This window comes from Mustela nigripes, chromosome 5 (genome assembly GCF_022355385.1).
Source record: "Mustela nigripes isolate SB6536 chromosome 5, MUSNIG.SB6536, whole genome shotgun sequence".
Taxonomy (NCBI): Eukaryota; Metazoa; Chordata; class Mammalia; order Carnivora; family Mustelidae; genus Mustela; species Mustela nigripes.
Genome location: NC_081561.1, coordinates 139842493 through 139860398, shown reverse-complemented (window position 1 = coordinate 139860398; position 17906 = coordinate 139842493). Strand labels below are relative to the sequence as shown.

The window sequence follows — 17906 nt, the reverse complement described above, 5'->3', positions numbered from 1 at the left end:
TGGGCCTGTTTCTGCCCCAAACCGTGAGTGCTGCAGCTCACAAACACATTCTCTCCACATCTGCCTCCTCACCCCATGCGAGGGCCTGGGCGCAGAGCTGGAACCAGATACTCGTTTTTAATGACTAAGACAATATCTTCATCCGGAGCCCCATTTATTTTCACCTTACAAAAAGACCTTCGTCAATGTGGTGGCCTGGTTCCTCAGTTCACAGTACACTTGAGGAACCGTTTCCAGGGAAAGGAAGGCAGCTTTCCGAGGAAGGCACGGTTGACAGCGGAGACCCCCCCAGCGGATCCTCCTAAGTGTCGGCCAAATGCCTCCACTTGGTCCATCTCCACTGTCACTGCCAAGTCAACCTGTGGCTTCACCACTCGCAGTCAGGGGACTTCAAGCCAGTTAGTTAACACTGGAGCCCCCTTCCTTTCCTGCAACATGTGCATGACAAGCGAGTTCTCCATCCGGAGATGAAAGGAGGAAATGTTTTGGGCACCGCGCAGCTCAGGGCCTGCTCACAGAGCAGAAGCTCCGGAAGGGAGAGCTGTTACTGTTCATATTATTTTTAAGACAACCCACCATTTATTTCCTGTCTGTGTGACTCCCAAGTTTCTAAACTAGCTTCCCTGTGCCAGGCTCCCCTACAAACCATCCGTCACAGTGAAGGCAGAAAGTGCTGCAAGTCCCTGGACTGTGGTGAATTGGCGGAGGTGACAAATGCCATGCCCTGTGAGCCTCCTGACAAACAGCCTGACGCCCTTCCCCATGTAGCCCACGCTCGGTGTCCTCCTGCTGGGCCTGCCTGCTCTATGCCTCCTCCGTCAGAGCCCGTTACGGCTGGTGGCCAGCTTGCCTCAGCCGGTTGACTATCCAGAAAGCACTGCCCTTTTCCAGAGAGCTAGTTCCAGATACAATTGGCCTGCCATGTTATTGGGCTCTGAAAAGCTAGGCTTGTCAGTTTCAGGCCACTCAACCAATAGCTACAATACCGATTAGCTCTGAGTGGCATAGGACTCTGCGCACATCCTTCCTGATCTGGCAGATTCCCCAGAGTTTGCCCACTGCAATGAGAGAGACAGAGAGAAACAGAAAGAGAGAAGTATCAAGATTCCTGTCAAGGGCCTGAATTGACTCTGGGGGTAAAGAGCAAGGATCTTGACCTTTGTTGACCACTGGATTACAAGCACCGCTGACCAAAGACTAGCGTGATGGACATTTATGCAATGGACGAATCAGCCCATTGGTGTGTGTGTGCACATACGCGGAGGTGGTTGAAGAAGATTCTGTTTCTGCTTATAAGGAAGACCACTCAAGACCTTGAGCCACAGGAAGGAGAGCTTGCTCTCTGGCTGGGGCCTTGTCATGGAGCTCTGGAGCTCGCGAGAGAAAAGCCTGATCCTAGCCAGGCTTGTTTCCACCATCTACTAAGATGCTAAACACTTGTCCTAATGTTTATTCTAAAGGCACACTCTGTTAATTTAGATACTTAATTACTATTTGATAATTTTTTGAATGCGATATGCTATGCACCCCATCAATAGCTAAAGATAGGAATGGCGGGAGGGTTGCCGGAATCTTACCTGGGATCACTCAATGTGCACGTTAAGGACTGCTTCCTTTAGCATCATTCTTCTACAGATATTTTTGTTAGTATCAATGGAAAATTCCAAGACAATCTACTCTTATTTCATGGCAGTGCAAGTGATGTTAAGTCTAGGAAAAATGCTACTGATGTCTAAAATAAAGACCCAATATTAGAGACTAAGCCAGTGAGACATTTTTTTTTCCTTTCTCAAATAATAATAATAAAAAAAACCCTCAATGTCATCTTAGAAAATTGATCTAATTAAGAAGTAGCATTTCTAAAATCTTTCTTTTTATTATTATTAGATTAAGAGAGTTTTTTAGGACCTTTCGAGTATCTCCTTCAGCACTGTAGTATTTGTGGTTTATTAAGCAGATATTTTTCCTGGTTTTAAAAAAGTTAAAGAATTCTCTTATTTGGAAAAAAGAAATCTGTTTTGTAGGGAAGATTCAGTGTTACTATCTAAACTTAGCATATTAAAAAAATTAAAAGAAACTGATTTCCACAACCATTATAAACAAACCACATTTTCCATATAAGAGATGAAATGAGCACAGACTATTTTTTTATGATGTAGGAAGGAGGAAAAACTTCATTGGGACAAGACCGAGATATCTTTAGAAGGACTTCAAAAATTCTCAAAAATAGAATGAAATTATATTTAGGATAAAAAGTAAAGCGGCCAGAAGGCATATTTGGGGGAGATGAGATAGGGGAAAATAGAGTGGAGAGCTCCCCGAATCCAAGCAGGCAATGGCAGTTTGTCAGAACAGTCACTGAGGGGTTCCAGGGTCATAGAATGGAAATGCATCCCTAACGAAGTCATAGTCAAGCAAAAGTGGGAAATTTCAGGATATTAAATTGGGAGGCATTTTGACATGGGGCTAAGCCTCCCACTGGCATTCCTGTCCTCTTCAGGCAGCAGGACAAATTCTTCAGCAGTAATAAGAGACTTTAAATCCTGCTGGAAAACACGGAGTCAAACACAAAGCCCAAATCACAGTTCATCCTCCCCATGAAAGAAAAAACAGCAAAGGCAGAGTGAGAGCGCCCAGGCTAATGCAGGGGAGAGCAAGAGAGCACAGGACCAATTACACAAAAATGGGATTTCTTTATCCTCTTCAGCTAGCAGTGAGCTCCGGCCCCATGAGGGCACCAGCAAAACACCCAAGGTTCTACAAGCCACTGGAAAGCAAAACACATTTTTCCTTTGGCACATGGACAATTTGTTTTCACGTTGGCATCTGTTAAAAATTCACAGAACAGCCCTGTTTCTTCAAGCCAGTTCAATAGAAGATGTCTCCCCACATGTGTGAAATAATGGTCACACGCTGTACCACCTTAGTAGAGCATCTCCCGACTGTAACGACAAAGCGATTTCTCATCCCAAATAGGTGTCACCTTCCCACTTGGAGAGAAAAATAGATTTTAAAGAATATTCTTGTTATATTTTAATATCTCCAGTGTTTATTTGCCTGCCTCCTTCTCTTCACAACATGAACTGCTTTGAGGAAGACAGAAAGTAATGACCCGTTCAAGGCTGTCACCCAGGCCCCCCAGCGCTCTCCCAGCTGTGCGATAAGGTTAACTGGCAGAATCCGTCCCTCTGCCTTCTTGGCCACTGCAGCGTCCTATAGCCCAGCATCTAAGTTCTCCCCATCCACCACCACAGAACCCTCTCGGCTACTGACATCATCTAACAACGGGCAAAGGAGAATCAGGGGAAGCATCAGACTGATTACCCAGATGGTAGATTGGGGCAATATATCTGGCCTTTTCTTACACAATCTTTTGAGTGTTAGCTGAGAAAGTCCACTTTGGTGCAGAGAGGAAAGACAATTTTATGTGTGTTACTAGGTGCTGGAAGAAGAAAAGAAACTGCTTTTTAAGGCTTTCACAACCCACGTTCCCCTCCGAATCACCCGTGCCCAATGCTTATGTTTATTATTAGTATTTGCACAGGGCTTTGCAATTGATATTCTTTATTTTTCATTTTTCTCTTTCTTTTTTTCCCCTCCTTTAGGGAGGGGCGAGGTAGAGAGAGAGAGAGAGAGAGAGAATCTTAAACGGGCTCCAGGCTGAGCATGAAGCCCGACCTCACAACCCTGAGATTATGACTTGAGCCAAAATCAAGTCAGTTGCTCAACTGACTGAGCCACCCAGGCGCCCCGGGCTTCCCAGTTTATAACCTTCAGATACAAGGCTGCATTTGATACATGCAACAAATCCAAAGGACACTGATTCTCACCTTACATATGGAGGAAGCAGAGGTTTAATTAATTGTCTAAAGTCACAAAACTAATTAGTGGTAAAGCCTGCACCTACACCCAGGTTTTTGGGTTCCAAACTCCCTGAAGATTGAAATGAGAAAAAACATGTACTACACGAGCGCTGCAGGTAGGAGACTGAACAAGGCCATGGGTCCTTACCACCACAGATCTCTGGTGAGGGAAGATTCCGCTGATAATCCCGGCCATGGGTCCTGAGCACAGCCAGGCTCACGGGAGGGTGCCTGGCTGTGGGGTGCCACTGTGACAGGTAATGCTTCATTTGTTCATGTAGCAAATATGGACTAAAAATCCTACTAGGTGCCAGGCTATGGACGCCTGAAGGATCAGTAAAGATGGGCGGGGGTGGGGGGGCATGCAGGGTGGGGTTGGGGTCAAGGTGTGAGTGGCAAAAATAACAGAGAAGAGTTTATATAAAGATCCTAAAAGAGGTTTGGTTGGCTGGAGAGGAGAGGCAGTGGGGTGATGAGAGTGAGGCCAGAAAGGGAGGCTGGCATGGGGTAAGAAAGAGCCTCGTAACCAAACACCTCAGTGTGGCCTCCCTCCAAGGCAAAGGGGTGGGGGTGGGGGGTTCCTGGGCTATAGGGAATCCTATAATCTAACCAGCTGCCTAGAAAGACCATTCTGGACTCAGGAAAAGGGGACTGGAAGGGAACACAGCTGAGACAGGAAGAAGATCTCGGAGGCTGCTGAAGGCACCAACCTAGCCTGGAGTGGGGAGCGACCTAGGAAGAGGGAGGGCATGGCACACATTGCAGGGGTAGAGTTCACGGAACAAGATGACTAGCGGGGGGCAAATGGGAGAGAAAAAGGCATCAATGATGCCTGCTAACTTTCTGGCTTGGGAAACTAGGCAGATAATGGTCCTTCCTAGAGGTACAGACCCATAAGGCACAGGAGAAAACACGTTATAAAGAACTGCATGTAATACACAATGTGGAGTTTACCCAAGATCCAGACGTCCTCAGATACTTTCAGTGAAGAAGAATGAGCCAACTTACAAATGGGGGTTAACTATTAAAAGCAAGCATTAACTGGCAATTCAAAAAAATAATTGCATACAGCAAAATGACAAAACTATGCATCTTCGATAGTCTCAAATTTTAGACTGATGATTCCTCAGGGAATGTGATCAACTATTTTTGTAGGTGATACTTGTTTTCCCAGTTTTTTGGTGAGCAGATCTCTGGATCGCAGACTTAAGAGGAACGGAACGATAACCTTGATATGTGCCTTATGCTGTTCTTTCCTTCACTAGGCTAGCTTTGGCTGTGTCCACAATCCAGCTCAGAAGCAGAGCTCTGAGGGCGAGAAAATTACAAACCGCTTCCTAGATATTCTCTCTTGTATATGACCTCATATTTGACTTTATTTTCGTCTGTCACAGATTATAAAAAAAGGGGTCCTCAATTAGGAGCAGAGGCTGAATTAACTGCATCTGGGGGTGGGGGAAGATGATCACTAATGCTTTCATACGTTGATCTACTAGACTTACACAGCAGTATGTATGGAAAGTGAAACATTTTCTCTTTTTGCTAACAGCCTTGCACTGAAAGGCAACACCATTTTATCTTTGCTGTGGTCACGAATAATAAGAACACCTTCATATACAAGGTAGTTAGAAAGGTCAAATAAGAGAATACTTTCTGATAACCAACATACCCCATGAAAACATTTCAGAATGCACAAAATTTACTGTCCTATTAAAACTGAGAATGCAACAGAGAGGAACCAAATGGTTTCTGTGGTTTGAGAAATAAACAAACAAAAATCTCCAATCCCGCTTCCAACTCCTTAACAATCATCTTGGTGGTTTCCATTTTTGAGCTAACTTGTTCATATGTTCTTGAAAATTAAGAAGTTAGGTCAATTAAGATACTCAAAATAATTTAAAATATTTCAAAACTAATTGTGATGTAAATATTGCCATGAAACCAGCTAGAGCATTAAAAACTTTTCAAAATTTTTACTTATTTCCATTTAAATATCTCAAGATATAAAGAGCCTGCTTAGGGTAAGGTGGTGGTGGAGGTGGGTTGGGGTTGGGGCAATGGCCTCTGGGCAGCTCGTTTAAGCCAAGGGGGAGGACTCCAGCTCAGCCTGACGTCAGGTCTGTACAGTTACAGAACTGTATCTGGGAAGGATGGGGAGCAGAATTGGTAGCTTTCATCTGGTGCAGGGTCAAAATGCACACCACATCTTAAGAGAGACAGCCTACATCATGCAAATGACCTATCAAGGTCAAACTGAAACAGTATTTATTAATATGGAAAGATCTCCTAATTTAAGGACACAACATATTTTGTTCTTCGGTTGTTCTGTGCTCTGAAACCACCTGAAACCTCTGAACTGGTGTGAAGGTTGCACTATCTTTTGTTGTCCAGCTCAGTCTTTGCTGAACATCTACTATGCACGAGGCTCTGCTATAGACACGGGGATAGAGTCGAAACAGGATTCAGTTCTGGCCCTCAAGAGCTCAGTCTAATTTATAGTTAAGAGACTCAATTTATTTTAAGGGATCTCTTTTCTTGCCCTTGGCATTAAAAAGTAAGAAAGATTTGCCCTAAGCAAACAGAATGTGCTAGAGATCTGATGAGGAATTCTATTTGGACTTGAGACAGAAGGTAATGTAGGCCACTAAGGAGGGAGGGTAAAATTATACCAAGACAGTTAACATTTGGGATTAATAAAAGAAGAAAAAAACAGGAGAATAATGAAGACATATTCTATTCAAGCTACACAAAATAGGTATGTTTGAGGGGCCCTTGGGTGGCTCAGTGGGTTAAGCCTCTGCCTTTAGCTCGGGTCATGATCTCAGGGTCCTGGGATCAAGTCCCACATCAGGCTCTCTGCTCAGCGGGGAGCCTGACCACCCCCACCGCCTACTTGTGATCTCTCTCTTTCTCTGTCAAATAAATAAATAAGATCTTAAAAAAAAAAACAAGAATTAGTTCCTTGTTAAAAAAAGAAATGGGTATGTTTGAAACCTCTTGGGTTGTACACAAATTCCGATTCACCTTTTCAGGAAGGGCACACAAGAACAACATCTAATTGTCCAATCCCACCTCTGTGCCACACACTTCCTGGTTAACGGCACTATTTATATTCATAAACATGGAGGTACAGATAGAATATGACTGGGAAAATCAGATTCCAAAGACGGCAATTTTGGGACTCTTTAAACATGCAGAGGGGTCAGGGACAGAGTTTGGCTGGATTTTGTTATTTTCTCCTTGTCTGCTGTCCTTGTGAACTGGAGAGTAAACCCAGCACTCGTTTGGCTTGTCTGATCTGCCCTCACCGGTCCCAGTGAAAGCCAATTCTCCGCCAGGTGGAGCAAAGCCCGTGCGCTTTGACTACTACTCTGTTTCAACCGTAAAGAGAGAGAAGAAAGGTTGTCACGTAGGTGGACAAGGATGTGGGCGTGCGAGGGTGGGGGGGGGGCAGGGGGAGGGTGCTATTCAGTAATTCTGGAAGATTTCACCCAGGATACCGTCGGCGCAGATCTGACGGTCACAGAATGGTGCCAAAGAGCCGCCTCCAGCGACAGAATACATCTCCCGGCACATCACAGTCCTGCAGAAGCATCAACTCTGCTCGCAATCCATGTCCAAAAGGGAAAGTTCGGAGTGGTTCTGCTTTCGGCATATCTCAAGGACTAATTAAATCCTCCTCGCTACCGTCTAATTATTCAAATGCTATGGGATTACACTGAGGAAGTCCCTGCTGGCGTGCCAGATGAAAAGGGTTAAATCACCTACGTTAATTCCGAGAATCCAGATCTAGTTCAGACCTTCAGAAAACCACCAGTGTTACCATGAATATTTAACTAGACACCACTGTGAAAATTAAAAGGGAATTCAATTAAAAGGTTTTCAAAAAATTAATTCTGACCTCTCTACATCTGTCCAAATAAATAAGCCTTCTTGAAACGTTTTCACCTAATTGCTAATCCAATAACTAGAAGGGCATTTGCTAGTTTCATTAAGCTTAACATTTTACGGGGGTTAAAAATGCAATCATTTTAATGTTAATAATAATTATACTTATTTATCTACTCAGATGACTGAGTAGATATTCCCTTCAAGCCCTCTCAGAAAACAGGGCAACACAATACAAGCCATTTCCTACTGTTCTCTCTTCAAATTTTAAGATATACAAGTTGAAGATTATACAAGAAGGATAAAACTAACCTAAACTCATTAGCTACGATTTTCTCATAACATTTATTTTAGTATTTCAGCATTATCTGGACGCTTCCTCCAATGTCTCAGGTGGCGTGATTTACACTGCTTGATTTTTTGGTGAAAGGCTTGAGCAGCAATTCTGCATTTTGCTATGTGAGGACTACCTAGACAAGATTTAAGATAAAACCCAATGGTGAATGTGTTACAGAAGACTGAAGTCTTGACCTTTCTTCTTTTAAACTTTATCAATAATGAAGCAGGTAAGACCAAAGAACTTGAAGTCCGTTTCTTTACTGAGTTACCAGGAGGTTCTAACACCATGTCAAGGCAAACAGAAGCGCGCTGAGCTGGGTGCTGTATGGGGAGCAGACTAGCGTGCGGAGACAGCACCACAGGACAGTAAAGAGACCAGTAAATACCTAAAATGTTTTCCTTCTTTTTGTACCTGCGAACTACAGCCCATATCCATATTTCCTTGCATGTACACTCTTCATGAAAATATAGAACTGAAGAAATTCAGTCATGTTGGCTTACATACGGTGTGGGGAAATGGATCTGTGGCTGATTACCTTAGACAAACTTGACCTCAGAACCACCAGATGGGTGGGCACTGCAGGGCTGCTGGATCTGGGCAGCACGCTGACTCCACACCCGACTCGGCAAACAGCTCTGGGAAGAGGACAGGGCCTTGCAGATCCCAGTGTGGTTCAGATCCTAGGACAGTTTGAGGTTTGCAAAATTCTCTACAGAGTAGAGTTTATTAATACATCTTCTTCCTCAAAAGGAATCCAAGGACCAAGTAGCAAGGAACAATGGGCAGAGCATGAGCTCAGCTTCCCGAGCCTGGAGGGAGCCAGGCTTACGGGGAGAGTTATAAGCACTGCTGTCTTTCCTGAGGACTCTGGGAAACACCCAGAACATCACACTGCCAAAAAGAAGCAGGCTGCATCTGTCTCCAGGCAAGTGTTTCTAGATTCTTTGCTATTAAAGAAAATCTATCCCCTGTAGATACATGAAAGAAGTGTGCGTAACTGGAATCTTACTCTCTTATCTTTATCTTACTTCTTAAAACAAAGTAAGCGTAAAAGGAATTGATGGACTTGGTTATTTTAGTACTCAGCAGTGTGGGAGCTATGTTCCTGTCTAGCAAGTTGAGAGAAAATACGTTTTTAAAAAATGATGCTAACTCATTAATATACTTCTTTCCTCTCTGTTTATTTCCTCACTTCCTTCAATAGGGGTAGGGGGCTATATCAATTGTAAAGGTATAACTGGAGTTAAATTACTTTTCAATACATGGGAGTCAACACTGGGGAATTTTCGAGCAAGTGTTTTCTCAAATCTACTTTGTACACTCTTGGTACATACCCAACGACAAAACAGACAAGGAAAATGTTACATTTTATCAAAGCATTATAATGACTGTGTTATTTGCCATTGAGACACCTGATCAAGTATCATCAAGAACTAACATTTCTTCCTTGATTTTAACAAATAATAAAGCCATTAAAAAAAAAATCATTGCTATCCAATTTTGGAGGAAAGTTAACCATGAATGGCAAAGTATCTTTTTTTTTTTTGGGGGGGGTAAAGATTTTATTTATTTAAGAGAAAGAGAGAGAGAGAAAGAGAAAGAGTGGGAGGAAGCCGAGAGGGAGGGGGGAAGCAGAGAGGGAGAGGGAGAAGCAGACTCCCTGCTGAGCAGGGAACCAGACATGGGGCTCCATCCCAGGACCCGGGGATCATGACCTGGGCCGAAGGCAGATGCTTAACCGACTGAGCCACCCAGGCGCCCCATGGCAAAGCATCATTTACCACCTATTTGGAAATACAAGGTCTTCCCATTTAGGGGACGTCCAACCAAGAGAAGGCACACAAGAGACACACATAATGTCTTTAGCAGCCTTTCAGAGAAAGCCTGGGGAACGTGTTCATTAAAACCAATTCAGATTTAGCAAGTTATAAAATTTATATTTGCTATCTGAAGGAAATGGTTATTATAACTATCCAGATTGTTAAGTATCCATTACCAATTACCAAAACCACACTACATACACTGAAGATAATCAGAGGGAATAAAAAACACATCCACCCAATTGTTTTATATAGTGACACCAGAAGAAAACTCTGGATTTTCTTGCTAATGTATTTAGTTAAAATTTTAGCAAAGGGAGGAAAAGGGAGTCTGAAGCAGACTCCATACTGAGCGCAGGGTCTGACACAGGGCCTAGATCCCCACCTGAGCCCAAACCCAGCGTCAGACACTTAGCTGACAGCACCACCCAGGTGCCCCTGTTTAATTTGACTATGTTTTCTCATTGTGGAACCATGATTCACATTTGGCTTTCTACATTTTCAAGTTCTTAAGGGCGTTATCAGTTGGAAGAGGCTGGGGGACATGTTGCTGGATGATCTAGAAGGCATTTCTCTCTTTTAGTTCTTTGCAATAAAAGTTAGAATGGTAGGACTTCTGAATAAGGAACCTTTTACCCTTGAACGCTTGCCGAAGAAGCGGCCTCTCCCGGTGGGGAATGGTGCTACGGGGTTATGGTGAGGGTTAAGGGAAATGACAAATATCTTCATCTTAGCTCTGGGTCTGGCCTGAGCAGGTTTTCAGTGCAGGATAATTTCTCTCATCCTTTATTTTCTCCACTTCCCTGACCTGGCAGCACAACGGAGGTGCAACCCAAGGCCAAGTAAAGGAGTTTAGAGAGAAATCCCCCTTGCGTGGTGCTAGCATGCTCTCCGTGAACTTCCAGATGACCAGAGACCCGAGGAATACATACAGAAGAGAGATGTGAGGTATAAGACTGATTCACAGGAGGATACAGTGGAAAGTTCAGAGAAAGAAATGCATATGACACAATTATTAGAACATATTATAGTATCATTATAAGGCAGTGGTTCTCAAAGTATGGTCCTCAGATCAGCAGCATCAGCAATAGCTTGGGACTTGCCCAAAATGCAATTTTAAATGGCCCATCACAAGCCTACTGAGTCAGAAATCTGGGGGTGTGTGGCCCAGAAATCTCTTCTAACCAGTTCTCTAGGTAATTCTCATACACCTTGAAGTTTGAAAACCATTAGCTATCCCATCATTAGGTCACACTACAGTATCTCAATAAGGGAATTCATGTGTTAGCTATACATTAAATTATAATTAAAAAAGCTAACTATGTAGCGGTAGTAGAAAATAAAAATTTCATTTTATTCCTACTAAATATTCATTTCAACACCAACGATGTATAGCTAGGACTAATCCACCTTTTCACTGACATTACTTTCTAAAGCACGAGGTGCTGAGTTAAGCATGTAAAATAACTGAAACCTTTTAATTCCAATTAGAAGCAAATCGTCATCTGTATAACTCATACAGGAATAATTATAAATGTGGGGGGTCGGCAACCTTTAAATAGCAGCTCCCAAGCTAGCCACTTCTGTCTTTTGGGTGGGTGTGAGGGAGAACGCAAGTGACACGCTCCATGGGCGGACTGGGCGAGCCCTGACTCACAGGCAGTGGGAAGTGGCCGGCACAGCCCCACATGGTGCAGTAGGCGTGGAAAGCCTGGTCTACAAAAATCACCACTAACAAAAGCAGCTTTACTACAGAAGGAGAGAAAGGAGACAGAGAGAAATAAATGAAGGCCAAAGGCCGTAACCAATGCAGTCATACGCAGGGTCAAAGTGTACAACCGAGCTGAAGATCAGAGTCTGCCTACGGCGGGGCCACGTGGCCAAGAGCTTCAGGAAGAGCCCGTGTTCTTTCTTCCGGCTCTGGCCCTCGAGAGCCTCCAACAGTGAGGAGGTCCTCTGGGAGCTCTCTGGTCCTCAGTTTTTTGAGTTTAAGTGGAGGTGACTGAACTTGACAAGCTCTCAGGTTCGCTCTAGTTCTAAGCTACTACAATCGTACAATACAAGGTCTTACTCTCTGTGTTTAAATTTTTACTGTCTAAGCATCCTGGGATAAATAGTTGGTCAAAACAGTTAAACATACATGCACTCTAACATTTTACTTCACTAGGACTGATATCCAAATCACATCGGGAACAGTCCCTTTGGCCCAGCTAGAACAAGTGTCAGGATACTCATGTACAAACTGTGCTTCACGGTGCTACGTGGACACACATGCTCCTTGGGTCTTGAACTGCGCTTGGTAAAACTTCACCTGATCTGCAAGAAAGCAGCCTTCTCTTCCATGGTTGTTTTATGTATGTTCTTTTTTTGTTCATCTGACGAAGAAACATTATCTCTAAGAAGATGCATGGCTGACCAGATTCGTGTAAGCCTTATATACTCAAAACACAAAGATATAGAGACATGAACTGAAGACTAACCTCTTTCCTGTGACATTGGTGACTGGCTCAAGGCAGGATGGGGGCTGGATTCTGACTGGCTCCCGGGTGGCTGAGGAGGCATCTGACTGCCTGGAAAACACAGGAAGGGAAGTGGGGATGGGGAACCCTCTACATTAATACTGCAGTTGTGCAAAACCAAGACACAGTCACATTTATTTAAATTGAACGATTACAGAAGTTCGGCCCCGTAGAGAAAGCGCCATGGCTCCCAAAACAGGCTCCATCGTCCCTTTCTGGTAAAACGAAGAAGAAACATGGAAAATCAGACTCAGCAAATGACCTCCTGATAAGTTTGATTTCTTGCTGAAGGAGTTCCCAAGCTCACAAATAAACGAGCAGCAGAAATCTGACACAGACTTTAATGCAGCTAATAAAATCCAAGACTAATGAACTAAATTCCCCCCTCCTGAGTTTGAACTGGTTTCTAAGTGGCCAGGCATGCACAGTGGCCAAAAATGTTTTGTTGGTAAATATTTATTTGATGTAGAAATATCAACCAATTTCTGAAAAAAAACCCTTTAATCAGAGATTTAATACAAACACAATAGACTTTGGTGAAAAAAAAACTATAACATACTACTATAAAATCTACATTTTATATATATTAGCACTAAAGAGGAAGTATTATTCTGCACCTTTATTGCTAATAAAGCAACAGCATCTATTAACATCTGTTTGATTTCCATTTATTTAATGTGTGCTCAGTGTGTCTCTTCAAACTGTAATGTAAGCTCCTTGAGACAGGAATCATGTCTTCTACTCCTTTAATCCCTCCATTAGCATAACAAATATTAAGAAAACTTTGTTATTTAATGGCCCTTAATCTGAGCATATGAATTACGCTCAGTATAAGTATAAAGATACTTGTTATTTTTATTAAGTAAAGGGAGGCAATGAATCACGTGAAGGCAGGAGACAGGATTTTGAGATTTAAGAATCATCAGAGGTACGTGATAACTCACTTTCTGGCTCAGAGGATTAAATACATTTTGACTAAAAATATTTATTGAAGAGGGCAGCTGAATTTAGCCCAGTCCTCAAGGTGCTAGCTCTCATAGCATGAAGAGCTTGCTGTTTTATCTTCTCATCTTCTCCTTTGCTAAAATAAACTGAAAGACTAAAATAGACGCACACACATAGCGACATGTACATACATGCGCACGGGCATGCATACGTGCAGGCACGTACCGGTCTCCCCACATCACCCCCTGGTACTACAGCCGATGATCATGCTAGGTCAAGCTACCTGCTGACATCACAGCACCCACTTCTCTACGGTTCTGTGTACTGCCACGAGAACCACCACTGAGTAGAAGGAAATGAATGAACTAAAGATCACCACCAGTTCGCCCAGTGAAGGTCATGCTGCAGAGCCTGGGGTTTTACGCCGAACAACCACCCTCTCCTCTTTCTAACCATCGGCATCTCTGCAAGGCCAGGCGGCCTGACTCCAGCCCAGGAAGAGCGCGGTCCCCAGAGTCTCTCAGGACTGTCACTCATTATGGATTCTAATAACGGCTGATTCTGGCAGCCAGAGAGGCCAGAAAATGATTTTCCCATTTAGAGAATACACACCTTGTTGTCAAAATGGAACTATTAAAAAAAATCCCAAATTGTTTTTGGGAGTTTAGACTTCTCACTTTCAGAAAAGAATGTATCTAAGACCTGTGGATATATTTCTGAGTGCTCCTAGGTTCAAACGCCCTTCTCATTCTCAGATACAGTGAGAACCAAGACCTAAATGGACAGCTGAGGACTGTGGCGCTGTGAGACCACCAGGAGTAGCTCTGAACTCACAGCCACGCCTAGTGTCTAAAAATCCTAGACAAACAATCCGGTCTCTCTTCAGCCATTCATTTTACTCCTAGACATTTGCAATAAATTTGTGTGAGCACCAAATAATTAAACGGAAAGTAAAAAAAAAAAAACCATTCTGGATGAAAACAATTTCAAGGATAAACACTGGTCATCAATGTGGCCATAGACACACAAAAGTTGCTGTGTCTACTCAGAGTCAAGTGCTTCCTATGAAATGCCCTCAGGCTCCCAATCTGCAGCCCATTTAGAAATGAAAAGCACTCTGCAGCCAAATCCTGACTTTTTAAAATGTCACCGGGGAATCAGCTGCACTAAGACAGTAAGTGCTTACATTATAGTGATTGTTTCTGTATGACAGACCGAATTCATAGACTCATGACAACAAAACAAACAGTAATTCTGCGTTAATACAGGACACTACCACTTACGCTATGCACGCCCAAGGCACTGCTCTCATGTACAATATATCAAGTAAAAGTAAAGAAAGGCTGTAAGAAACCCATCTCATGAATTCATAAAACACTGCCACATCCAACAGCACTATGCCTGTCTGCTGCAATTCTAAGACAGATAGATATCTCTTTACGGCAACAAGAAATTTATTACTAAATCCATCCTTTAAAGAAATAAACAAGAGCCTTTTCGTGGTAAAGACAGATTTGAGCAAACTGCTTTAAGTTCCCCACGTGCTTTTACCCCCTATCTTTCCACCAGTAGTTTCATAGTTACTAAGAAAGAGCTTCACCTCTGAAGACACAGGTAGAAGCACAGTCACAGCCGGTGATGAATCAGAAAATAAATCTGAGAAATATAATACAGGATTAGTTTGTGTCCCTGGTCCACATAAAGAAGATAATTCAGAGCCCTCTGAACCAAATGAATTAAGTAAATACCCTCAAAATCATAGATTTTTATAGGACATATGTTTCTTATAAGTAAAACCTTTTAAACAAAATTTGGTAAGTATTTTAAAAGAGAATATTGCCATGCATAGTGAACAAACAAACTTTATGGGAAGGCTTTAACATTAAGTCAGAGTTTTTAAAGAAAGCCATTTTCCCCTTGTCTATAATGATGCGAACATAATGGAAAAAACTATGCTGAGTTAGAATAAATCCCACCACTTTACGGCTATGTATTTATTCTCCAATGACCATATATACGATATCGTACAAAATCCTGGTGCAACAGAATGAAAATGAAGCATCAGTAAGTCACCTGAATTTCTGCTGTTGCCAACTTAAAACTCTCAGAAGTCTGCAGCATGATTTTTTTAAAAGAAATTTAAATTTTACACTTACAGAAGTTACAACATGAGTATAACGAACTCCTATAAATCCCTTAGCTCACCTCCCCTAGTGTTCACGTCTTACACAACCATAATATAATTATCTTAAGCACTTAACATGCTACCATACTATTAACTGAAGATCTTACTTGAATTGCGCCATTGTTTTTCTTCCTTCCATTCTATCATCTCACATTGCGTTTATTTCTCCGTAGTCTCCTCTAGCCTATAAAAGACCCTCAGCCTTTCCTTATGTTTTAGGACCTTGACGCTTTCGGGACAGTACGGCTCCTGACACAGACATGGTTCATTTGTGGTGTTGTTTACTTGGTAAAAGTTGGGTATCTACCAAATCCCTCCAAAACAAAATTACTATTGCGCCCTTCGCAGTTGTGAGTATCTTAGGGAAGATATTTGAGACTATGCAAATCCTCTTTCAAACTTGCCTGCATTCATTTCAGCGTCATTAGAGGAGCCCGCCTGTTACGTTTATTACAAAACTGTTCGTAATGACGATCCTTTATTTTCTTCTTTCCTTCTGCATGTATTAACAGAAGTCTATTGTAGGGAAGAATGAGCTCCTCCCCCCACTTTGTTTATGTATTTATAAGACTATTTATTTCTATCCACAAAAACTCATTGTAGAAGACACACTATAGGATTACTTCCAGCAAATCACGTCCTGTAATCCTCATGTCTTGATTGAGGACAGAACTTATAACTTGACTTTAACCAAAGAATATAACAAAAGGAACGAAATAGCACTCCTAAAATTACATAACATGGCAAAATTAAAGGTGTTTTACAGATGTAATTAAAGTCTTTGATTGGCTGGTTTTGAGACAATCAAAAGGGCAATGATGATGAGCAGACCTGACTTTCAAAGAGGTCTCAGCAGACCTGTGTTTCCCATGGCCTTAAAGGCCTCACTTCTACAACCACAGACCATCTGACACTCTGCCGCCTTCTGAGGCCCTGAGCAGAGGACCTACTGGGCTCTGCCTGGATGCCTGGCCATGGAAACTGTGAGGAGGTGTATGTCTGTTGTTTTAAGTGGCTAAGTGTGCGGTAATTTGTTCAAACAACAAGAAATGAATACACTCGTTGATATTTATTTTATTCCATGGGTTAAAATCCAACATTGACATTATTTTGTTCCTAGAACTGTTCCAGCATTGGCCATCAGAAGTTCCTTCAAATCCTTAGTTTTTGGAATCGTAAGATACCGCAGGCTCATTTTACATTTTTTCTGACCTAGCCCTGTAATCAAGCATTTCTCCTAGGATTGCTTGATCTTTTTACTGCAAGATCATGTTCACAGCTGAAGATCTGAGCACTAGGTGTGCTCATTATTTCTGGGATGCTATTGCTTCTTGGCCCTCTCGGTGAACAGATGTAGGAAATATACGTATGCACACTAACCCATACGTACACGCGCATCTACATTTCAGTATCTATGTGTGTCACTGTGGGCTTATGAAAATACCTCTGATTCCAAACCAGAATTGGAGGGTATATTTCAGTCTTCCCTCTTTCCTTATTAAGACTTCTTTTTACAATAGTAAGAAACCCCAATCTCATTATCTAAATCAATACACAAAGTAACTTCAGAATTACGCATCTACATCACTGTGAAAAAACAGCCATTCATTAGAGGACTTCCTGCCATTTTGCATTCCCCTCACATCTTGACTGGCCCTAATTGTTTTGATATTCGGATGGTATGTGAAATACTTCATGGTTCCAGAAGTCACCAAGAGATACAAAAAGATGTGTGAAAGAGTCAGTCCCCCCTTAATCCTGCTGCCCGGTTTCCATTTCTTCTTCTTTCCACTCCTCCCCCAGCTGCCGTCTATAATAAACGATCTTTTTAAGTTTCTGGTTTATCTCTGCTATATATATTTTTTTCATAAATGAAAGGTATCTGTGGATACTCTTACATTATTTTACTCCCTACTTGAAGGGTAACATCCTACATAGCTTTTGGGCTTTGCTTTTCTTCTTAACAACATATCCTGAAAAGTACTTTCTATAAGTTTATAATATTTTTCATTTGAGGAATAGGTATATGGTGTTCCTTTATGTGAATATTCCGTACTTTATGCAACCACTTGCCAAATATGGGCATTTTGGCTGTTTCCAATCTCTTGCATGTGTATTTCTGTACTGCTTGAGATCTACCTTTAGGGTAAATTGCTTGAAATGGGATTGCTGGGGCCAAAAAATAGATCAATTTCCCTCTGCAAAGTTGTGAACCAATTTAAATTCTTACCAGCAATGTCTGAAAGGTCTCTCTGTAACCTAACAAAGTATGTGGTCATTTAAACCATGTCTTTCAGTCTTACATGTGAGAAACAGTATCTGAGATTTTTGAATTTGCCCTCCTGA

At 42.2% G+C, this 17906-nt stretch overlaps 1 protein-coding gene across 7 annotated transcripts in view; it reads right to left on the bottom strand.

The window, feature by feature from the left end:
• The window catches only part of ARID1B (AT-rich interaction domain 1B), a 439440-nt gene that overhangs the window by 81069 nt on the left and 340465 nt on the right, over window positions 1–17906 (bottom strand). For 6 of the 7 annotated variants that reach the window (XM_059401329.1, XM_059401325.1, XM_059401328.1 and 3 more), the window contains one exon: window positions 12392–12481. The exons of the other annotated variant lie outside the window; for it this stretch is intronic. In XM_059401329.1, the coding sequence (XP_059257312.1) occupies window positions 12392–12481 (90 nt within the window). The remainder of the gene's footprint in view (window positions 1–12391; window positions 12482–17906) is intronic. 7 annotated transcript variants of the gene reach the window in all.